The sequence below is a fragment of the Anas acuta genome, chromosome 5 (assembly GCF_963932015.1).
Source record: "Anas acuta chromosome 5, bAnaAcu1.1, whole genome shotgun sequence".
In the NCBI taxonomy this organism is placed as follows: Eukaryota; Metazoa; Chordata; class Aves; order Anseriformes; family Anatidae; genus Anas; species Anas acuta.
The window spans coordinates 5679758-5704019 of NC_088983.1; the positions used below are offsets into that span (position 1 = coordinate 5679758).

Here is a 24262-nt window from a genome sequence, read left to right on the forward strand (position 1 = left end):
ACAAATGAGCGCATGCGGCAGTATGCGGAGGAGATGCAACAACGCATGGCTCAGCTCCTGTTGGAAATTGAGGTGCTAGAGAAGCAGCAGAGCTCGATGCATATGGGAGCCCTGCTCTCATCTGCGATGCAATCTTGGCAGTTCTGGGCCGGTCTTGGTTTTATTCTCCTCTTAATTTGGCTGTTGTTTTGGCTTCGTAAAAAGTTCAAGGTGTTTGATGACAGCAGCGACGAGGAGAGCTCCAGCAGCGATGAGGACTTGGAAGAAGCAGCGCTCAACGCTGAATCGAATACATCCATTTGTATTGCAGAGAGCATCCAGCGGCAGCAGGTAAACCTGACCAACTACTGCCGGCTTGTGGAGGAAATGGTGCGCGGCTTTTGCCGTGCCTGTGACTGGGTCTTTAAGGACACTTTCTCTCCAGTGCTGCAGACACCCATTGGAGTGGGCAGTGCTTTTGAAGGCTGGAGTCCCCGGGAGGGTGATACGGTCTACCGCTGCCTTATTCCCATGACAGCTCCTCGTGGGCACTCCTTCCACGTGGAGCAGAACACCAAATGGCATCTGCCATCAAAGGTGTCTCGTATTCGCGTGAAGCTGGAGTGCACGTGCTGGAGGGAGCAGGAGTTTGGGAATATGCTGTGCTTCCTCCACAACCCTGTGGAGGAGCTGAGAAGAAATCAGGAACCCAGCCTCCTACGAACTATGTGCACTCGCTCCTACTTGGATGTGCGTAAAGTCTCCTCCTGGTTCCAGCAGCTGGCGAAATTATCCTGGAAATCTCTCCCTCATTCCACACAGCAGCAAAGGTACCTTTGCTGCTGTTTGGAAGGGAAATGTCTCAACCACTTCTTTGGCAACGAGATGGTGCCCGATGTGATTGTCCTGCCACCAGCCTTCCAGTTGTCTGGCCCGGTCAACCTCTTCCAGCATCTGAAGCGGGACCCATATGCTAAAGCTACAGAAGTTCGAGGTGGTGCGAGATCAGCTGAAAAGACTGCTGATCTACGGACATGACAGAGACCTTCATGCACAACGAGAGCGCTCTGCTGATGGCAGATGATGACCTGCTAGCACCCTGTGGGGAGCTGGACCCCATGCAGCTCCAGAGGCTGCTTCATGGACGCTTGACGCACAGACTCCTCATACCAAGTGGGCTTGGTTCTTGGCCTGTCCATTTCACTGGGAGCTTGGCCTCTGCAAAGATTCCAATAAATGTCTTGCTTGAACAAACACTTTGTCTGTGAGTGTCGTCCTGGAGCCGCTGGGGCCTGTCAGGAACGTTCCTCATCCCTTCAGAGCCGTTGGGGCCTGTCAGGAACGTTCCCTCTCCTGTTAGGGCCGTTGGGACCTGCCAGGAACTTTCTGGCACCGCTCAGGACTGTTGGGGCCATTGCTCCCCCCTGTCCCTCTGTTGGGACCACTACTCCCCCCATCAGGGCTGCTCCCCCAGCTCCTCTCCAGCACTGGCATCCCCCAGTGTCACTGCCTGGCCCTGGGTGGCAGTGCCTCAGCTCTTGCCAGGGATTTTTCAGGATCAATCTGTGTTAACCAAGCAACAGAAAGAGCTGGAGGTCTGGATGAGAGACAAGAACTGGTACTGGCCAGATTTATGAAGACAATAATGCAGTCTGCACAGCCCTCTGCACCCCAACAATTAGCACCATGAATTTAGACTTTGCCAGTAATCCGCATCAAAGCACGTTTAGTACAGCAGTTGGCTTCCGCTCCAAGGGGTTTCAGCCAACCTGGCCATTTCTTGCCAGTGTCCACGAGGGCTGTGACTTGGTGTAGTGGGTTTACGTGGCAAGGTTTTAGTAGCAGGGGGCCTTAGGGGTGGCTTCTGGGAGAAGGATCTAGAAGCTGCCCCATGTTTGGGAAGGGCCCATGTTTGGGAAGTGCCCCACTTATGACCTGAGCTGAGCCAATAAGCCGAGCCAACAATGTTCTTTTGTGCCTCTGTGAGAGCATATTTAAGACAGGGAAAAAAACGCTGCAATATATACAGCAGCTGGGAGAGTGAGAGGAGTGAGGAACAGCCTTGCAGGCGCCAGGGTCAGTGCAGAAGGAGGGGGAGAGGTGCTGCAGGTGCCGGAGCAGAAGTCCCCTGCGGCCTGTGGTGAGGCCCATGGTGAAGCAGGCTTTCCCCCTGCAGCCCATGGAGTACCACGGTGGAGCAGGTGGCCCTGCACCGACGGAGCCTGTGGAAGACCCCTGCCGGAGCAGATTCCGGGCCGGACCTGTAGCCCGTGGAGAGGAGCCCACGCAGGAGCAGGTGATGGGGCAGGAGCTGCTGCCCGTGGGGGAGCCAGGTTGGAGCAGTTTGCTCCTGAGGGATGGACCCCGTGGTAAGGACCCATATCTGGAGCAGCTCTGGAAGAGCGGCTGCCTGTGGGAAGCCCACGCCGGATCAGTTCATCAAGGACTGCATCCCGTGGGAGGGACCCCACAGCACAGGGGACGGGAGTGACCGAGAAGGAGCGGCAGAGAAGCCCTGTAGACTGACCATAACCCCCATTCCCTTGTTCCCCTGCGCTGCTTGGGCGTGAGAGGGGGGAAGAGGGAAGAGGGTGGATGGAAATTCTGCAGTGTTTGTAATCAAGAAAAGGAATGGAAAATGGAGACTGTTGTATGGAAGATATGGGAGCATCAACCAGGATTACCAACTCCAACTATGCTCCCCCAGTCATAGACATTAATAGTAATAGACTTAAAGGATTGCTTGTTAAACACTTGCCAGAATTCGGAAAACTTAGATACGTTTATGCTTCGATTGATACCTTTTCTGGTTCTACATATCTATAGGCATACTTGGGTTTCTTATGAATATGTAAAAACAATGTTCTATATATTTAGAAAGTTTGATGTTAGTGTGTGCATGCTGGTAGAGCGTAGACTCCCCGCACACCCAGCGCTGTTTACTTGCCTTTTATATATATTAGTAAATTCAGATTGAGTTGTATCTTCATTTATAACAAGAGCGTGACCTCTGCATCCCCGTGGTCATCCTGGGCAATGCCATTGGACTCCCAGGGCATGGTTTGCCTCAGGTCCCATAAGTCCCCCCTTTAGACTCCACACAGCACACCAGCAACAGACGGCTTTGTGGAGGGTCCTGAGCTATTCTCATTGCCCTGCTGGAGGACCAAAGACAGGCAGCAGTGCTTTAGCTCCAGGAGCGCATTTGGAGCCCACGGAATCAGCTCCACAGCAAAATGCTTCCCGATGCTGTGGCACCTCATGCCTGCCTTTCCTGACCAAGTGTGGTACATACACTCACGGACAAAATGTTTGTTTAAGCAAGCAATATATTAGGATTTTTGGAGAGGCCGAGCTCCCAGAGGGAATGGACAATGTGCAAGAGCTAGATGGTCACTGTCCAGCTGGTAACAAAGCCTCTGCTTCAAGCAGCTGCATGGGGTGTGCCTCCCGCAAGGGTGGTTTTGCTGTGGAGAGACCATGGAGGAGCAATTCCCACTGCCAACTGAGCAGCATCTTCTCCATGTCCAGCATGCTCAGATCTGCAGCACGTGGATGACAATTTATGATCCTGAAATTATGATCCTGGCAGTGTGCTTGTTTTAGTGGGATAAATACATATTCATTTCATTTCCCATGGTTCTCTTGCATATTTTTCAGGTCTCCGTATGGTGGACCAAGGGAAACCAGCTGATGTGATTTTTTTGGACTTCAGCAAGGCTTTTGACACAGTTTCCCATAGGATCCTACTGGACAAAATGTCCACCATACAGGTAAATAAAAACATCATACGATGGGTGAGCAATTGGCTAACGGGCAGGGCCCAAAGAGTTATGGTAAATGGGGTTGCGTCAGGCTGGCGGGCGGTCACCAGTGGGGTCCCTCAAGGCTCCATTTTAGGGCTGGTACTTTTCAATATTTTTATAAACGATCTGGATGTAGGAATAGAAGGCATTTTGAGCAAATTTGCTGATGACACCAAACTTGGAGGAGTTGTGGACTCGAATGAGGGTGGAAAGGCCTTGCAGAGGGATCTGGATAGGTTGGAGAGCTGGGCGATCACCAACCGCATGAAGTTCAATAAGAGCAAGTGCTGGGTCCTGCACCTGGGACAGGGAAACCCTGGCTGCACATACAGACTGGGCGACGAGACGCTGGAGAGCAGCCTAGAAGAGAGGGATCTGGGGGTCGTGGTAGACAACAAGTTGAATATGAGCCGGCAGTGTGCCCTGGCAGCCAGGAGGGCCAACCGTGTCCTGGGGTGCATCAAGCACGGCATCGCTAGTAGGTCGAGGGAGGTGATTGTCCCGCTCTACTCTGCGCTGGTGCGGCCTCACCTCGAGTACTGTGTGCAGTTCTGGGCACCACAGTATAAAAAGGACATGAAACTGTTGGAGAGTGTCCAGAGGAGGGCTACGAAGATGGTGAAAGGCCTGGAGGGGAAGACGTATGAGGAACGGCTGAGGGCACTGGGCCTGTTCAGCCTGGAGAAGAGGAGGCTGAGGGGAGACCTCATCGCAGTCTACAACTTCCTCGTAAGGGGGTGTCGAGAGGCAGGAGACCTTTTCTCCATTAACACCAGCGACAGGACCCGCGGGAACGGAGTTAAGCTGAGGCAGGGGAAGTTTAGGCTGGACATCAGGAAGGGGTTCTTCACAGAGAGAGTGGTTGCACACTGGAACAGGCTCCCCAGGGAAGTGGTCACTGCACCGAGCCTGACTGAATTTAAGAATAGATTGCACTGTGCACTTAGTCACATGGTCTGAACTTGGGTAGACCTGTGCGGTGTCAAGAGTTGGACTTGATGATACTTAAGGGTCCCTTCCAACTCAGGATATTCTATGATTCTATGATTCTATGATTAACGCAGGTTCCCGCCCCTATACGCATGCATACTGGAGTCCTATAGGGGCAGAACCCACCCGTATTTATGGGGTGACAGGGGGATCCCAGCAGTTAACTGTACTGGAGGATGAAGCGAGTCTAACTGGAAATAAGTGGCAAAAGCAGCGTATTGTGACAGGCCCGGATGCTCCATGCATCCTTGGCGTAGACTATCTCAGGAGAGGATATTTCAAGGACCCAAAATGGTACCGGTAGGCTTTTGGCATAGCTGCCTTAGAGACAGAGGACACTAAACAGTTGTCTACGTTGCCCAGTCTCTGGGAGGACCCTTCTGTTGGGTTGCTGAGCGTCAAAGAACAGCAGGTGCCAATTGCCACCACAGCTGTGCACCGGCAGCAATATGGCACCAACCGAGACCCCCCATTCTCATCCATAAGCTAATTCATCAACTGGAGAGCCACGGGATGATCAGCAAGATTCACTCACCCTTTCATAGTCCCATATGGCCAGTGCGAAGGTCTAATGGTGAGTGGACTGTTGTGGCCTGAATAAAGTCATGCCACTGCTGAGTGCTGCGGTGCCTGACATGCTAGAACTCCAGTACGAACTGGAATCAAAGGCAGCCAAGTGGTACGCTGCAATTGAGATAGATAATTGATATAGCTAATTGAGATAGCTAATGCATTTTTCTCCATCCCTTTGGCAGCAGAGTGCAGGCCACAGTTTGCTCTTACTTTGAGGGGTGTCTAATACACCGGGAATCGACTGCCCCAGGGGTGGAAACAAAGCCCTACCATACCTAGACTACATGATGTGGACACCGTTTGATTTGCACACCATGGAAGAACTGCCTGTGTTCTGCAGTGTATGAGTGCAAAGAGGAAGGACCCTGGGCTTTTAGAGCACTGGGACATTTATATCTCTCTTGGTATGACAGTTACAGAACACCTCTCAAGCGTTTTCCCATATTGTGTAGGGTGTGGAAAAGGCTCAGAGCCAGCAGAGAGAGGAAGACTGCCACAGACATAGCATGGGGGAGTTGAGAGAGAAGAAGCTTCTTGGATCAGCTCCTCAGCAAAATGCTCCCCGATGCTGTGGCAGTCAAGCTGTCAGCATCTCATGCCTGCCTGTCCTGACCAAGAGTGATACAGACGCTCACACACAAAGCATTTGTTTAAGCAAGCAATATATTAGGGTTTTTGGAGAGGCCGAGCTCCCAGAGGGAATGGACAATGTACAAGAGCTAGATGGTCACTGTCCAGCTGGTAACAAAGCCTCTGCTTCAAGCAGCTGCATGGGGTGTGCCTCCCGCAAGGGTGGTTTTTCTGTGGAGAGAACACGGAGGAGCAATTCCCACTGCCAACTGAGCAGCATCTTCTCCATGTCCAGCATACTCAGCTCTGCAGCACGTGGCAAGCAGTTGTGGTTGTAGCCACCGTAGTCATCAGTGGTTACTACGCTTGGTAGATTGTCCATACGGAGATCTTGCCACACTTGGCAGTGGGTTGCTGCACGGAGTTTTCCCATCCTCTTTTGTGTCCTGCGTTCTCCCCTCTTCTTTCTGTGGTGGGAGGTCATCGCCTGCTGTCAGCAGAGTGCCCCAGAGAGCTCTGCTTTAAGGCCTCTCTCAGTTCCCAAACGTCAACAGTCTTTTGAGCCGATCTCGCAGCTCCTGGAATTCACGCAGTGCCCGGGCATGGACATTTGGATCCTCTGCCATGTGCTGGAAGAGGTTGAGTGGGCTGGATGTTAGGAAATCTGGGTGCAAGGTGACCTCGTCAGGCACTTCCTTGTTCCCTAAGAAGAAGTGGTCCAGGCGTTTCTCCACTATGCAGCAGTGCAGGCACTGCATGATGTCATCCATGCGCTGCAAAAACTCCCTCCTGCACCATCTTTCCAAAGGGATGGTGTTCAGCAGGTGCATGACGACTGTCTTCAAGACATAGGGGGTAAAATCATTGCCCACCACGATACGGGCACAGAGCTGCATGCATCTGAGGTGGTAGCTGTCCTGCGGGGCATGCGCTTTTATGTACCTGAAGAACTTCATCTCTGCCACTGTGCAGCTCTGCGGCCATACTGTGTCCGGGGTAAAAATATCATCAGTGTTCTCGCTGCTGAGAAAAATGTCTGAATCGCCTTGTTGCACTCCAAAAATGAACTCAACAAAGCGGATTTTATCGAAGGCATCAAACACACGGAGCTTGCAGGAGCGTCTGGATGGCAGCACAGCAACGTGATGTCTGGCCGACTCAGGCAAAAATTTCCATGCTGCTTTCATCATCTGCTGGAACCAGAAGGAGGTTTTATGCACATCCAGGTAGGAGCCAGTGCACAGTGTTTGTAGGAGGTTGGGCTCCCGATTTCTTCTCAGCTCCTCCTCAGGTTGGTGGAGGAAGCACAGCACGTTCCCAAAGCTCTGCTCCCTCGCGCACGTGCACTCCAGCTCCACACGAATACGAGAATTCTTTGATGGTAGCTCCTCTTCGTTGCCCAGCTCCAGGTGGAAGGAGTGCCCACGAGGAGCCGTTATGGGTATGAAAATGCGATAGACAATATTATACTCCTCCGAGGGAGTCCAGCCTTCAAAGGCACTGCCCACTCCAATGGGTGGATGCAGCACTGGAAAGTAAGTGTTCGACAGGGAACGTTCGGTGATATAGAGGAGGTCTCCCATCATGGACATTATCACTTGACAGTTGATTTGGAGGTGCTGCACTGGCCACTGGATTCTCTCCGCAAAAATCCTCCCTTCATCCCTTTCTTCAAAACGATTTCTGTTATTATTCTGCTGGTCATCATCGCTGCTAGAGCTTTCTTCCTCCCTCCTGTTTTCATGTCTTAGGAGATCTCTAAAGAGCAGCCACACGTTCAAAATGTACAGGAGAATAACACCAAGCCAGGCCCAGAACTGCCAAGTCTGCATCGCAGATAAGAGCAGGGCTCCCATATGCATCGAGCTCTGCTGCTTCTCTAGCGCCTCAATTTCCAACAGGAGCTGCGCCATGCGTTCTTGCATCTCCTCCGCATACCGCCGCATGCGCGCATTTGTAGCTTCATCCAATTCATCCCCGACTTTCTGTGGGCTGATGACTAAGCCCAAAAACGCCAGGAAATAGAAAGCTGCCGAAACCATGGTCTGAAAGAGAGAGAAGCACGTCAGTGGGGCTGGGTGGGAGCTGGATGGCGGCTGAGGGAGCTGCGGCACGAGCCTCAGGCCCCTGCGGTCAGGTAGGAGAGGGGGCGAGGGAGCTGGGAGGCAGCAGGGACTGTGGGCAGTGCCAGCGGGGACAGCCACGAGCCCTGCCCTGGCCCAACCCAGTCTTCCCCCTGCTGCTGCACTCACCGATGGCTCAGGCCAAAGTGAAGCAGTGCTGCCCGCGGCTGCCTTTAAAGCCTCCCCCCCATTGTGACACGTCCTCTGTGATGCCACCTGCGCCCACACCGCATCACAGGACCCCTGCCCTGCCCTCGGTGCCCACCGAGGTGGAAACTGTCCTGCTGAGCATTCGCAGCTATGTGCCAGAAGAACTTCATCTCTGCCACTGCGCAGCTCTGTGGCCAGGTTGTGCATGGGGTTGGATGTTCTCTTTGTGTCTTGCACACAGCAGATTTTCCTTGTGTGTACAAAGCTTCCCAACACAATTTTATTTTGCTGCAAAATGATCACAATAACATTGTGCTGTGCTCTTTGCTTGTTCAGAGAGCTAAAGCTCATCAGGATTTTGGTACATGAAGGCAAAAGGTGAAATATGTTACTTGAATGAGATCTTCCATTTGAAATTTTTAATTGGAATGTATCCATGATGTTCTGTTATATATGTTCATCTGATTTGTGTCAATAAAGAACAGTCCTGTCTGCCTCTGGGCCCTGCACTGGCAATTTAATCCTTGAACCACAGATGCAGTGTGTCCCAGGTTCCCCCTCATTCCAGTCAATTTATCAAGTCTTCAGAAAATACTCCTCAAGTCTATGAACCTGTTTGCTTTTGTTATTCCGAACTCCTATTTCTAACAGTTACAGCCTTTTTTTTTGTCTTCTTCGAGATTAATTTAACACTGCTATTGGTGTGACTGTCCCTGTGAATGGCTGGTGAGGAATGTTTTAATTACTGATGAAGTGTCAATAAGAAAGCTATTTGTGTTTGTATGAAGTCTTTGATGTCTGGGGGTTTCAGAACAACTGATAACAACTAGTGACTGTTATGGGATACTATGCAAGCCTCTGATATCTGGCCAGGTGGCCAAGAGATTAGGAAGAAGTAAAAAAAAGAAGCTGAAGGATGGCTAGGAGGCAAGACCTGCAGGGGATGCTGTGTAAACTTGACACGGTGCCAAGGAAGTACGAAGGGGAAGGACGAGAAAAATCTTGGAGTGGAAGACTACGAGCCTTCAGCATGAAGACCCCTAGAGACCCCCAGAGGGACCACCGGAGACTGATGTGCATGCTCCAGTAGGAGGGACTGGATCCCGGAAGCTAATTATAATAACCTGTTTCTTTTAGAAGTAGTAATGAATATGTATGTATTAGTCTACGAGTATAAAAATCAGCTACTTGATGTAACTGGTGTGTGTTCTGGTGAAGTGCAGACTCCCGGTGCACCCAGCGCTGTTTGCTTACCTCTATTCTTTTAATAAATCCTATTTTTTATTTAATCCTACTTTGGGACTGAGCGAATTTATAACAATTTGGGGGCTCATCCAGGATGGCTATGGTTCCCGAATTCTGATTTGATCTAGGTGAGGCGCCCCACCATTTGGTGGCTCCTTTTTGAGTCAGGTCGGGACTAATGCCATCCTGAACCTGAATAAAGGTAAGCAAAGAATTTGATTTTTTTTGAGCTCCCTTGCCGGCTGCAGCATTGTTGGTTTTTTTGCCCATAATTCTGCGCGCAAAGATCCGGACGAAGACGACGGAGTCGTGTTTGCGTATGCCGTTCGGTTGGGTATGGTGCGGTTGCCTGTGTTTGTGTGTGCGAGAGTGTAACTTCTAAAATCAGCGTGGAGGTCTTTTCGTTTTCTCACTGGTTCCAGTCTCCTGGGGGGAAGGGCTTGGCCGGTGAAGGGAGTGATTCTATAGAAGTGGTTCCTATAGGATTCAGGGATTCGTGGGTGGGTGATAGGTCCTAAACCCCCTGCAAGACACTTTTACTGGGGCAACCAAGGGCTGTGGGAATTGCCACAAGTAAAATTCCCAGATGGGTCAGATAAAATCGAAGACCAAGGCCCAGGAAGGGAGCAAATTACCAGATATACCACCAAAAAGTCCATTAGGAGTAATGATTAGAAATTGGAACAATAGGGGCCCCAGAAAATAAAAGAGTAAATTAAAAATGATCCAGTATTATATGATAGAATGACCAAAAGAACCCTTAAGACCCCATGTATTTTGATTGATATTTGGGTCCGCGGAGGACGGGGTCTGTCAGGCTTTGAACATTCATGTTAATAGTAGAATACCTGTGGATCTGGAAGAGAGCAAGCCGAAACACCGGAATTAGAAATTAGAGAGCAATTGATTAAGAATGAATATGTGCTACATTTGTGATGTGACTGTGCTGCGCTTATACCTCCAGATAACAGGAGCCTCTTGGACCCCAAGAACCAGATCAAAAACAACCTCATGGTTCGGACTTTAACCAAGGGGTCTGAGATAAGGACTGTTTACAAAGGGACAGGTTATGCATATGTATAGGAATGCTTATGTATATGTAACTCTTTACTAGATATAACCAAAGCAAGTTGCCACGTTAGGCGTGCATGACTTTGGTGGGACTACCCGCCCCGTGCTGCCTAGAACTGAGTAAACATACCTACTTTACAATCTTACTGATTGTGGAGTCAGCTTTCTGTGAGTCATTTTGGTGAGCCAGGCAGGAGACACTCTGCTCAGCTGCGGGATCGGCTGTAGCGCGGATGCCCCTAGGTGCACCCTGAGCGTTTTGCTCAGAGGGGACTCCACTCTCAGCTGCTCACCGTGGGAGCAAAGATCTCCTGAAACTGCAGACAAACGGTATGTTTTCAGCTGCTGGAGGGATACTAACTGGAGTGTTAATAATTATATGTGTTTTTATGTATGTATTTTGTGTTGAAAGTATTTGTGTAAATGTAAGGGTTTGAAACGATGTGTTACAAGTCACTTCACGAAGAACACAGTCAGACACAATACTTATTTGGTTGGTTATTGTTGTAAATTATATTCCTGTGGTATGAATGAGATGTGCTAGAGGCCTCTGTGTGCGATTGTGCTGTGCTGTGTGAGTGCAGAGTTCCGATCCATGCTCTCTGCAAGGGGAGTGGGCGGAGATGAACAAAGTGCTTGGCAGACTGAAAAGAAGTGCTGTTTTATCCAAGTTTTGAGTGGTGGTGCCTAATATATGGGCCTGGCGGTGTAGCTTGTGAGCCTGTTTTTGCTCTTAAATGTTTTGACCGTGACAAGAAAAAGGCGGGAGCATGATCTGACTCTACTGGTGTCTGTCATGCTTTCGGCCGTGCTTCCTGCAACATATGAGGTCCGCACAGGCTGAGACCTGGACTCACTAAGACCCAGACTCGCTGAGACCTGAACAGGCCGAGAGAGGCGTTGAGAGCCTGGAGCGGTGCCAGGAGACCCGAGACACTACGGAGGAGACTACCGCTGGACAGAGAGAGCCCTGAGAGACACTTCAGAGCCACGGATGGCTCTGAGAGACACAGAATAGACCGGACAGAAGCCGGAAAATGCGGGGAATTGAAGTAATTGTGGTGCGACGCGGGACATCCGAGATCGAGTTGCTACGGGAGACCAGAGGCATCAGTGGACACCGGTAGCTGACCCTCACCGTGTGGCGAGTCGGCACAGAGCAGAGGGATGGACATCAGGACCCTGCAGCCTGTCTGACGTAACCATGGAGGCAGCGGCGGCTGTGCTGCTTCTCTCAAGCATTCTTTTTATAAAAGGTTTATCTTGCAATGCAAAAGAGACTATTCGTCCTCAGATCGGTGTTATAACTATTACTAATGACAGCTTAGCTCTATTGTGGGGCAGGAGTGCAGAGACGCAGATTACACTGCCAAATAACCACCGGCAGGCTCTTTCACAAACCGCTTCTAAGGTTGCAGCTGGCACTGCCTGCAGCCATATAGCAGACGTTACACTCTCTTTCCTAACTAGTAATCATATCTCATCCATTTGTGGTGAATGGTCAGTGGCAAAAGAAAAGGGGGAGAGTAAGGGGCGACAAAGACAGAAATGGTACCAGGAGGATGCCACTGACACTAACAGCACGGGTAATAGGAGTAGTATAAGTGACACAGGTGCGGGGTGCTGGCGGGCGCTGCCACGCTGCGGGGCACTCTGCCTGCTGCTCGCCCTCGCCTGACTGTGCACTGCTGCCGACGGTGCTAGAGCAAAATGATAAAGACTGCTCAGATGGCAGTGATGAGAGTGCTTGTGTGAAGACGTGTGCTGAATCTGACTTTGTGTGCAACAATGGTCAGTGTGTGCCGAACAGATGGCAGTGTGATGGGGATCTGGACTGTGAAAATGGGTCTGATGAGAGTGCTGAGCTGTGTCAACCCAGTGTATCCCAGTGTCGTGGAAATGTGATGGTGAATGTATCTACAAGAAGTGGCGATGTGACAGAGATCCTTTTTGCAAGGATGGAAGTGATGAACTTAACTGCCCTTCTCGGACCTGCAGGCCAGACCAGTTCAAATGTGAAGATGGGAACTGTGTCCATGGGAGTAGGCAGTGCAATGATGTGAGAGACTGTCTGGATGGCACTGATGAAGCAAACTGTATTCAGTGCTCTGGACCTGGCAAATTCAAGTGCAGAAGTGGAGAATGCATAGATATCAATAAAGTGTGTAATAAGCAGAGAGACTGCAAGGACTGGGGTGATGAGCCCCTGAAGGAATGCAACATAAATGAATGTGACTGTCCAGCTGGGAAACTGTGGAGATAGTGATGAATGCCAAAACCCTGGTATCTGTAGTCAAATCTGTATCAACCTGAAAGGTGGCTACAAATGTGAATGTAGCCGTGGCTATCAGATGAATTCTGCTACAGGAACCTGGAAAGGGCCATACGGCAAAGCAAATTACATAACCGTTGCTTAACTTGTCAGAAGATAAAAAAGAAAGTGTTTCAACAAGCAGCCACGGGAGGGAAGAATCACTGAACCCCCGATGTGAGGGACTGTACCATGTTTTACTGACTGCTGAAACAGCTGTGAGAACTGCAGAAAGGGACCCACGCATCCAGAGTAAAAGGACCAGTAACTACTGAAACTTGGAGGGTTGTGTCCACTCCTGGGAAACTGAAACTCAAGCTAAGGAAGAACTAATATTCTGGCAACAAGACTCTGCGTGAATTAAGGATGCCAAATAAAGGGGACAAGCCTGAAGGGAGAAAAGGGAGAAGGCAAGACCGGGGCAGGACCCTTCACTGCGGTGTGTATGGTCTACCGAGGGAGGCAACCCCTATGGGTATTGACTGCCGAGTGAGAGGGCCTTGACCGGACTTCTCCCACACTAAGGTCAGGTTGTCCTGGGAAAATAACATAAGAACCTTTTTTTTTAAAACCTATATAAAATTGTGATTCGATTTCCAGGAGCTGGATCGCCCTGACAGGCCAAATGGTAACACAAGCCTGAATCGACCCTGAAAGGCTAAATCGGCCCAACCCCTTGAATGAAGGCGTTTGCCTATTATGATCCAGCTATGTGGGCAGAAGACAGATCCTGGGGCTATAGGACCCCAGTATATATATACTTAATAGAATAATTAGGTTATTAGCTGTAATAGAAATAGTTATAAATGATGAGAACTGATCTAAATGAGTTATAAAGATGAGAACTGCTTTGTATCAAAATTGCCTAGCTTTGGATTATTTACTAGCACAAGAAGGAGAAGTCTGTGGAAAATTTAGCTTTAGTAATTGCTGTTTAAAGATTGATGAAAAGGGTATTTCTTCCTAGTAGCTGATAGAATGTTATGTTCTGGTTTAGGATGAGAAGAATGCTAATAATATGCTGATGTTTTAATTGTTACAGAGCAGTGCTTACACCAAGCCAAGGATGTTTCAGCTTCTCACTGTCTTGCCAGCAGGCAGGCTGGGAGGAGAGCCGGACTGCTCGGGGTTAGGCTGGGCATCGGACAGCAGGTGGTGAGCAATTGCATTGTGCATCACTTGTTTCGTACACATTATTACTAGTAGTACTATTATCATCATTATTGTTATTGTTATTATTGTTATTATTTTCTTGTTTTTATCTCAACTCACAGGATTCACTTCCCCATTTCTCTCTCCCATCCCAGAGAAGGAGGGGGGGAGGTGAGCGAGCGAGCACAAACCTGGAAGGATATGGAATGGAATTTATTTTCATGGCTGCCTGGTGGACCATGGGTTAAAAGAGTGTTATTTTTATTGTTATGTGGTGTAATGATGTTATTGTTTATACCTTGTATGATACCTTGCCTTACATTATTAATACACCGGGTGATAAACAGTACATTGGTAATAACTTCATTAAAAAAGGAAGGGGATATGTCAATTATGATGCTTAAGAATTGGACCCTCCAAGAACGGACAGATGAAATCCAGTTATTAACAACAGAAGAGACACGAATTGGGAATATTAAAAAGAAGATAAGGGATTGTGAGGAATGTTTTAACAATTCATGTCCATCAAGAACAGTCCTGTCTGCCTCTGGGCCCTGCACCGGCAATTTAATCCTTGAACCACAGATGCAGTGTGTCCCAGGTTCCCCCTCATTCCAGTCAATTTATCAAGTCTTCAGAAAATACTCCTCAAGTCTATGAACCTGTTTGCTTTTGTTATTCCGAACTCCTATTTCTAACAGTTACAGCCTTTTTTTTTTGTCTTCTTCGAGATTAATTTAACACTGCTATTGGTGTGACTGTCCCTGTGAATGGCTGGTGAGGAATGTTTTAATTACTGATGAAGTGTCAATAAGAAAGCTATTTGTGTTTGTATGAAGTCTTTGATGTCTGGGGGTTTCAGAACAACTGATAACAACTAGTGACTGTTATGGGATACTATGCAAGCCTCTGGTATCTGTCCAGGTGGCCAAGAGATTAAGAAGAAGAAAAAAGAAGCTGAAGGACGGCTGGGAGACAAGACCTGCAGGAAATGTTCTATAAACTTGATATGATGCCAAGGAGTACAAAGGGGAAGGACAAGAAAAAAACATCGAGAGGAAGACTACAAGCCTTCAGCATGAAAGACCCCTAGAGACCCCCAGAGGGACCACCGGAGACTGATGCGCATGCTCCAGTAGGAGGGACTGGATCCCAGAAACTAATTATAATAACCTGGTTTTTTTAGAAGTAGTAATGAATATGTATTACTCTAGGAGCATAAAAATCAGCTACTTGATGTAACTGGTGTGTGTTCTGGTGAAGTGCAGACTCCCGGTGCACCCAGCGCTGTTTGCTTACCTCTATTCTTTAAATAAATCCTATTTTTTTATTTAATCCTATTTTGAAGTCTGAGCCATTTCTAAAAGCATTATGGGGAATCATATGTCCTTAGAAACAAAGAGTGTCCTGGTGACATTACAGTCTATTCCCTTTATTAGCAATCAGACAGTTTATGATCCTGAAATTATGATCCTGGCAGTGTGCTTGTATTAGTGGGATAAATACATATTCATTTCATTTCCCATGGTTCTCTTGCATATTTGTCAGGTCTCCGAAGAGTCATTAACGCAGGTTCCCGCCCCTATACGCATGCAGACTGGAGTCCTTGGATGGTCGTCCGGCATACTCTGGTGGTCTCTTGATGAAGGCCAGAAGTCTTCCTCACTGCTAAACTTCTGACCTTTCCTGTCTTTAACAGACGTCAGCAGCCAAGCCAGTTTTTGCTGGTTCCATGATCTATGCATACAGTCTTTTATGCCCTTGTCTTTGGGTTCTTAATTGTGGTAGCTAAGACCTACAGAATCACCATTCTTTATCTTGTTCCCTGTCTCAAGTCCCCCCTTTTCTTTATCCTAAGGCAAATTCTTTTGCTTACAGCACTCACTGATTCAAAGTTTTCATAAAATTCTTACCACTTTCTACATGGTGCTTGATTTGGTTACACTTTCAGATTTCATAATCATCTACTCCTTTTATACAGCACCAAATGCACACTGTACTAATAAACAGGTTAAGAATACTAGTAAAAGTGAGATCAATATTCCTATAAACAATTGCTTAAGCCATGAAAAGTTGGGTAACCAAGAGATCAGTTTGTTTCATAGTTCTTGAAAACCCCATGAGGTGTCATCTTGAACTACCTTATATAAGATCTCGGTCTTTTCCAAACTTTTTTTTTTTTTTTTGAGATCAGTCTCAATTTGTCCTGCCTCATTTAAATACGTACAGCAATACAGCAACTAATATTTCTTAAAGTGCATCCTCCCTCTTGGGAGACTAATAAAAGGTCTAGTGCCTACAACGTTCTAATTGGTGTTATAAATGAAGTCTCAACTCAATCTGAATTTAGGAATATTTATAAAAGACAAGTAAACGGCACTGGGTGTACGGGGAGTCTATGCACTACCAACACGCACATATGAACATCGAACATTCTAAATATACAGAACATTGCTTTTACATACTAAACCCGATGTCCAATCAGAAAAGGCAACAAACAATGCTTTAAGTCGATTACTACCAATGTCCGTGACTGGGGGAGCACAGTTGGTCTGGTTGAAGTGCTCCCATATCTTCCATGACTTATAACAGTCTCTATTTTCTATTCCTTTTCTTGATTACAAACACCGGAGAATTCCAGGGCTAGTTGTGGGAACAATATGTTGTGCTTTAAGTTGTTAAGTAACTCGGCCTTCAGGTCTCATGCATCCCAGTCTTCCCGGATTGAAGGGAAACAGTTCCAGCTCCCTTTCAAGGCCAATAGGGCCTGGATCAAAAGGCACGTCCAGGTCACCAGAGGGTGTAACAGCAAAGTCATGGCAGTAGCGGTGGGGGAGCCGATGGTGTAGCAGAAGGATCTGTGGACGAGCCCGCAGCTCCCTCGCTGTCTGGCAAACCACACGTTTCTGACTGTGGCCCCATGTCCTGGTTTCAGTTAGAACAGAATTAATTTTCTTCCTAGGGGCTGGTGGAATGCTGTGTTTTGGCTTAGGATGAGAAGAGTGCTGATAACACCCCGATGCTTTAATTGTTGCAGAGCAGTGCTTATACTAAGCCAAGGACATCTCAGTTTCTTGCTCTGTCCTGCCAACGGGCAGGCTGGGGGTGCAGTAAGAGCTGGGAGGGGACAGAGCCAGGACAGGTGACCCAAACTAGCCAAAGGGGTATTCCATACCATCTGACGTCATGCTAAACAATATATAGGGGTGGCAGCCGGGGGAGGGGGCCGGACTGCTCAGGGTTAGGCTGAGCATCGGTCAGCGGGTGGTGAGCAATTGCATTGTGCATCACTTGTTTGTACATATTATTAGTGTTAGTACTATCGTCGTCATTGTATTATTATTATTATTATTATTATTATTATTATTATTATTATTATTATTATTATTATTATTATTATTATTATTATTATTTTCCTGTCTTATTAAACTGTCTTTATCTCAACTCACGGGCTTCACTTTCCATTTCTCTCCCCCGTCCCAGAGAGGGAGGGGGAGCAAACGGCTGTGTGGTGTTTAGCTGCCGGCTGGGTTAAACCACGACAGTCTTTTTTGGTGCCCAACATGGGGCCCGAAAGGTTGAGATAACGGCAGATCTGACCAGAGTGTGTTAAACTAAAATTGGTATAAGTATTAGACATGCTTAATAGTCACTTGTCATAATGCTGATTGCTTTAATCTCAACTCTGCTGCGCCTGTTTTCCAAATTGGGTATTATACCACGTGGGACGTGCGGTGGGCACCGAGGGTGGGGCGGGGGTCCTGTGATGCGGTGTGGGCGCAGGTGACATCACAGAGGACGTGTCACAATGGGGGGGAGGCTTTAAAGGCAGCCGCGGGCAGCGCTGCTTCACTTTGGCCTGAGCCATCGGTGAGTGCAGCAGCAGGGGGAAGACTGGGTTGGGCCAGGGCAGGGCTCGTGGCTGTCCCCGCTGGCACTGCCCACAGTCCCTGCTGCCTCCCAGCTCCCTCGCCCCCTCTCCTACCTGACCACAGGGGCCTGAGGCTCGTGCCGCAGCTCCCTCAGCCGCCATCCAGCTCCCACCCAGCCCCACTGACGTGCTTCTCTCTCTTTCAGACCATGGTTTCGGCAGCTTTCTATTTCCTGGCGTTTTTGGGCTTAGTCATCAGCCCACAGAAAGTCGGGGATGAATTGGATGAAGCTACAAATGCGCGCATGCGGCGGTATGCGGAGGAGATGCAAGAACGCATGGCGCAGCTCCTGTTGGAAATTGAGGCGCTAGAGAAGCAGCAGAGCTCGATGCATATGGGAGCCCTGCTCTTATCTGCCACACAGTACTGGCAGTTCTGGGCCGGTGTTGTTGTTGCTCTCCTGTTTATTTGGAACGTGTGGCTGCTCCTTAGAGATCTCCCAGAACATGGCAGTGAGGAGGAGAGCTCCAGCAGTGAAGAGGAGGAATTGAGAGTACCACCACCCCCCAATGATGCAAGAGATCTGCCCAGATTTATAGCTGAGCGCGTCTACTGGCCATTCCCGGATCCGACCGTCAGATCCGCACTGGTGGAGGAGATTGTGGGAGACCTCCTGCATATCTTTGACTCAGTCGTCCTAAGTAGTTTCTTCCCGAATCTGCAGCGAGCCATCGGAGTGGGCAGTGCCTTTGAAGGTTGGAATCCCCACATGAAGGATCCTGTCTACCGCCTACTTGTGCCCATGACGGCCCCCCGTGGGCACTGCTTCCACCTGGAGCTGGGCAATGAAGAGGATCTGCTGGCGAGGAAGTCCTCTATCCGTGTGGAGCTGGAGTGCACGTGCGAGAGGGAGCAGGACTTTGGGGACATGCTGTGCTTCCTCCACCATTCTGAGGAGGAGCTGAAAAAGCAGGGGCCGAGCCTCCTAAGCACCCTCTGCACCGACTCCTACCTCGATGCGGAGAAGACTGCAAGGTGGTTCCAGAACTTTGTGAAATCAGCCTGGGTGCTTATGCCTCAGTCGGAGGTTTACAATGTAGAAGTGCTGCCTTCCACCCGCACGTGCAAGTTCCAGCTGACAGGTGCTGCCAGGAGAAGACTCACAATTGAAATAGTATTTGGGGTGCAGCAAGAGGATTCCGATATCTTCCTGAGCAGCCAGATGAGAAAGGACACCTCCATCCCCAGCACAACATGGCCACAGAGCTGTTCAGTTGCAGAAAGGAAGTTCTTCCAGCACGTGGCCAGAGAAGGCATGTTCAACAGCATACACCTCAAGTGCATGCAGGTCTGTGCCCATTTGGTGGAGGGCACCGTCTTTCCCACCTATGTCGTCAAGACTATTGTCATGCACCTCCTGACCAACATCCCCATGGCAATGTGGCACAAGACGGATTTTCTGCTTCGGATGGATAATATAATGCAGTGCCTGCATGGCTGTGTGAGGGAGAAGCGCCTCGACCACTTCTTCTTTGGCAATGAGATGGTGCCCGATGTGATTGTCCTGCCACCATCCTTCCAAAATTCTGAGCCAATCAACCTCTTCCAGTACCTGAAGCGGAACCCATATGCCAGAGCTGATGCACTGCAGAAGTTCGAGGTGGTGCGAGAGCGGCTCAGAAGACTGATAACCTACGGACATGAAAGAAAACATCGTGCACGGCGAAGGCGCCGTGCTGATCGCCAGTGATGAACTGCTAGCATGCTGTGGAGAGACGGACCTCATGCAGCTCCAGAGGCTTGACACCAACCACTCCTGATACCAACTGGGCTTGGATCCTCCTTATTTTGGGACAGTGGGAGCTTCCCCTTGTCTGCTTAACATACTGAAGACAGCAAAGTGGTTCCAGGAACTGGTGACAGAAGCCTGGGTGGCTGCGCCTCAGTCATCCTAACTCCAGCTAATGGTGCTGCCCTCCACCCGCTTCTGCAAGCTCACGCTCCATCGAGATGATGCTTGGGGTACAGCAAGACAACACTTTGTTACCAGCTGGACAGCGACTACCCAGCCTCTCGGGAAGCGTTCATTCACCACCGAGGCTTTGACCTCTGCAAAAATACCAATACATTGCTTATTTGAACAATGCTTTGTGTGTGAGTGTCTGTATCACTCTTGGTCAGGACAGGCAGGCATGAGATGCTGACAGCTTGGCTGCCACAGCATCGGGGAGCATTTAGCTGAGGAGCTGATCCAATAAGCTTCTTCTTTCCCAGTATCAAAGGCATTAACTAACACATTTTCTGAGGCATTAACAAAAGCCTTAGAAAATGAAGTAGAATACTCTAAGATTTATAAGCAATTAATTGAAGATGTAAATGGAAAGTGATACCTAGAGGTTTAACACAAATAAATAATGGGAGAGTTGTGATACCACGTTGTATTAGATGGTTATTGGAGAACATAGTAAAGCATGCTGGGGAGCTGAAATATTATAACAGTTTTGAAGTAGAAAATGGATTGGCCCTCATTTGTCAGACAAGTATCGCAACAAGGTGTCATATGTCTTAAAAAGAATCCACAGACGGGAATCAGCCCCCAAATGGGAACAATAGGGAAGGGAAATGTTCCTGGGAAACAGTGGCAAATTGGTTTCTTAGAACTCCCAAGGAAAGGGGGGTTCAGATGCCTATTGGTACTAACAGACACCTTTTCCAGATGGCCAGGAGCATTCCCATGTAGAACTAACAAAGCCAGAGAAGTGTCCAAAGTATTGTTGAATTACATTATTCCGAGAGTTGGTGTACTCTCAGTAATGTCATCTGACAGGGGACCACACTTCAGTTCAGAACTGACCCAACAAGTCAGCGAAGTGCTGGGGATTGACTGGCAACAACACACTCCGTATGGGCCACAGGCAAAAGGCCAAGTGGAAACAAATGAATCATTTGATAAAAGAGCAGATTGCTAAAATCTGTCTAGAAACCGATATGTATTGGTAAAACTAAGACCCTTAGAGATATTCTATGGCAGTCCTTACCAAATGCCATACAAAGGAGAAGATCTAACCCAAGTAGGAAACCAATATTTGCAACAACAACAACATACAGTTTTGGGCAAGCAACTAGAACAAATCACTGTGATATATGGAGTAATAATTCATGTCAAGAAGATGGTTGATATTAATGAAGACGGGGGAGATGTGGGAGTGTGGCCATGGGGGTCGGCAAGCCCCATGGTTGATGATTACATCAGACTCTTAACGATGAGGCCATCAGGAATGTAAAGAGTTTAGAGGGAACAAAGAAGGGTGATTCAGGAGACGCCTTGCCCTCTCGGGTTGCTTGTTCTCCAGCCATTAACGCACCGAATTTGCTGGGTGTTTGCTGTTGCCGGGCAAAGTTGTTTGACCAGTGAAAAGTTGTTTTGAAAAGGACTGCTGTGGGGTGAAGGGTGTAAGAGGGGAGCCTGTCCTCAAGATGAAGAAGGCAACACAATGAAGTTATTTCATCAATAAAGAAGTAGAAAGAAGGATTGAATAGGGACAGGCTAGCAGAACAGGGACCAAGATAGGAACAGGCACACTGATCGCCTCATGAAGATAGGTTCGGGCAAACTCAGCAAACCGCTCAAAGAAGCTCATACAGGAAGTCGCTGGAAATGGGCGCACCGCAGCTGGGAAGAAGCTCGAGCTGAGAGAAGCGGAGCCGAGCACACAACTGCCCCTCGCTGGTAAGCAGCTGTGCATTATGGGGAATCATACATCCTTAGAAACAAAGACTGTCCTGGTAACCTTACAGCTTATTCCCTTTATTAATAATCAGACAGTTTATGATCCTGAAACATGGGACCAAATTGAGGTCAAGGTGTGGGACTCTGCTAATAAAATCGACCAGGTTGCAGTGGGATTGCTTGGCACCTGGCGAGCAATCTCTGAGGCCTTAAAGAGCCACGTGGGACCACAGTCAGAAACGTGTGGTTTGCCAGACAGCGAGGGAGCTGCGGGCTCGTCCACAGATCCTTCTGCTACACCATCGGCTCCCCCACCGCTACTGCCATGACTTTGCTGTTACACCCTCTGGTGACCTGGACGTGCCTTTTGATCCAGGCCCTATTGGCCTTGAAAGGGAGCTGGAACTGTTTCCCTTCAATCCGGGAAGACTGGGATGCATGAGACCTGAAGGCCGAGTTACTTAACAACTTAAAGCACAACATATTGTTCCCACAACTAGCCCTGGAATTCTCCGGTGTTTGTAATCAAGAAAAGGAATAGAAAATAGAGACTGTTATAAGTCATGGAAGATATGGGAGCACTTCAACCAGACCAACTGTGCTCCCCCAGTCACGGACATTGGTAGTAATCGACTTAAAGCATTGTTTGTTGCCTTTTCTGATTGGACATCGGGTTTAGTATGTAAAAGCAATGTTCTGTATATTTAGAATGTTCGATGTTCATATGTGCGTGTTGGTAGTGCATAGACTCCCCGTACACCCAGTGCCGTTTACTTGTCTTTTATAAATATTCCTAAATTCAGATTGAGTTGAGACTTCATTTATAACACCAATTAGAACGTTGTAGGCACTAGACCTTTTATTAGTCTCCCAAGAGGGAGGATGCACTTTAAGAAATATTAGTTGCTGTATTGCTGTACGTATTTAAATGAGGCAGGACAAATTGAGACTGATCTCAAAAAAAAAAAAAAAAAGTTTGGAAAAGACCGAGATCTTATATAAGGTAGTTCAAGATGACACCTCATGGGGTTTTCAAGAACTATGAAACAAACTGATCTCTTGGTTACCCAACTTTTCATGGCTTAAGCAATTGTTTATAGGAATATTGATCTCACTTTTACTAGTATTCTTAACCTGTTTATTAGTACAGTGTGCATTTGGTGCTGTATAAAAGGAGTAGATGATTATGAAATCTGAAAGTGTAACCAAATCAAGCACCATGTAGAAAGTGGTAAGAATTTTATGAAAACTTTGAATCAGTGAGTGCTGTAAGCAAAAGAATTTGCCTTAGGATAAAGAAAAGGGGGGACTTGAGACAGGGAACAAGATAAAGAATGGTGATTCTGTAGGTCTTAGCTACCACAATTAAGAACCCAAAGACAAGGGCATAAAAGACTGTATGCATAGATCATGGAACCAGCAAAAACTGGCTTGGCTGCTGACGTCTGTTGAAGACAGGAAAGGTCAGAAGTTTAGCAGTGAGGAAGACTTCTGGCCTTCATCAAGAGACCACCAGAGTATGCCGGACGACCATCCAAGGACTCAGTTGGCAGTGGGAATTGCTCCTCCATGTTCTCTCCACAGCAAAACCACCCTTGCGGGAGGCACACCCCATGCTGCTGCTTGAAGCAGAGGCTTTGTTACCAGCTGGACAGTGACCATCTAGCTCTTGCACATTGTCCATTCACTCCGGGAGCTCGGCCTCTCCAAAACCCTAATATATTGCTTGCTTAAACAAATGCTTTGTCCGTGAGTGTCTGTATCACTCTTGGTCAGGACAGGCAGGCATGAGATGCTGACAGCTTGGCTGCCACAGCATCGGGGAGCATTTTGCTGAGGAGCTGATCCAAGAAGCTTCTTCTCTCTCAACTCCCCCGTGCTATGTCTGTGGCAGTCTTCCTCTCTCTGCTGGTTCTGAGCCTTTTCCACACCCTACACAATATGGGAAAACGCTTGAGAGGTGTTCTGTAACTGTCATACCAAGAGAGATATAAATGTCCCAGTGCTCTAAAAGCTCAGGGTCCTTCCTCTTTGCACTCATACACTGCAGAACACAGGCAGTTCTTCCATGGTGTGCAAATCAAACGGTGTCCACATCATGTAGTCTAGGTATGGTAGGGCTTTGTTTCCACCCCTGGGGCAGTCGATTCCCGGTGTATTAGACACCCCTCAAAGTAAGAGCAAACTGTGGCCTGCACTCTGCTGCCAAAGGGATGGAGAAAAATGCATTAGCTATCTCAATTAGCTATATCAATTAGCTATCTCAATTGCAGCGTACCACTTGGCTGCCTTTGATTCCAGTTCGTACTGGAGTTCTAGCATGTCAGGCACCGCAGCACTCAGCAGTGGCATGACTTTATTCAGGCCACGACAGTCCACTCACCATTAGACCTTCGCACTGGCCATATGGGACTATGAAAGGGTGAGTGAATCTTGCTGATCATCCCGTGGCTCTCCAGTTGATGAATTAGCTTATGGATGAGAATGGGGGGTCTCGGTTGGTGCCATATTGCTGCCGGTGCACAGCTGTGGTGGCAATTGGCACCTGCTGTTCTTTGACGCTCAGCAACCCAACAGAAGGGTCCTCCCAGAGACTGGGCAACGTAGACAACTGTTTAATGTCCTCTGTCTCTAAGGCAGCTATGCCAAAAGCCCACCGGTACCATTTTGGGTCCTTGAAATATCCTCTC

The 24262-nt window shown here is 48.3% G+C and overlaps 2 protein-coding genes and 1 long non-coding RNA gene across 3 annotated transcripts; 2 read left to right on the forward strand and 1 right to left on the reverse strand.

Annotated features, from left to right (window-relative positions):
- Positions 1-6451: 6451 nt before the first annotated feature.
- On the reverse strand, positions 6452-8116 carry LOC137857249 (inositol 1,4,5-trisphosphate receptor-interacting protein-like 1). The gene has a single exon (XM_068683494.1). It carries the CDS (start codon positions 7958-7960, stop codon positions 6452-6454), a length of 1509 nt encoding a protein of 502 aa, XP_068539595.1. The 5' UTR covers positions 7961-8116.
- A 2408-nt stretch (positions 8117-10524) lies between these two features.
- Positions 10525-14496, forward strand: LOC137856756 (uncharacterized). The gene is made up of 3 exons (XR_011096760.1): positions 10525-10837; positions 13861-13973; positions 14093-14496. It is a non-coding gene; the product is annotated as an uncharacterized lncRNA (long non-coding RNA).
- A 2708-nt stretch (positions 14497-17204) lies between these two features.
- LOC137858140 (inositol 1,4,5-trisphosphate receptor-interacting protein-like 1) lies at positions 17205-19873 on the forward strand. The gene is made up of 2 exons (XM_068685598.1): positions 17205-17282; positions 18048-19873. The coding sequence occupies exon 2, from the start codon at positions 18051-18053 to the stop codon at positions 19590-19592; it is 1542 nt and encodes a 513-aa protein (XP_068541699.1). The 5' UTR covers positions 17205-17282; positions 18048-18050; the 3' UTR covers positions 19593-19873.
- The last annotated feature ends 4389 nt before the right edge of the window (positions 19874-24262 follow it).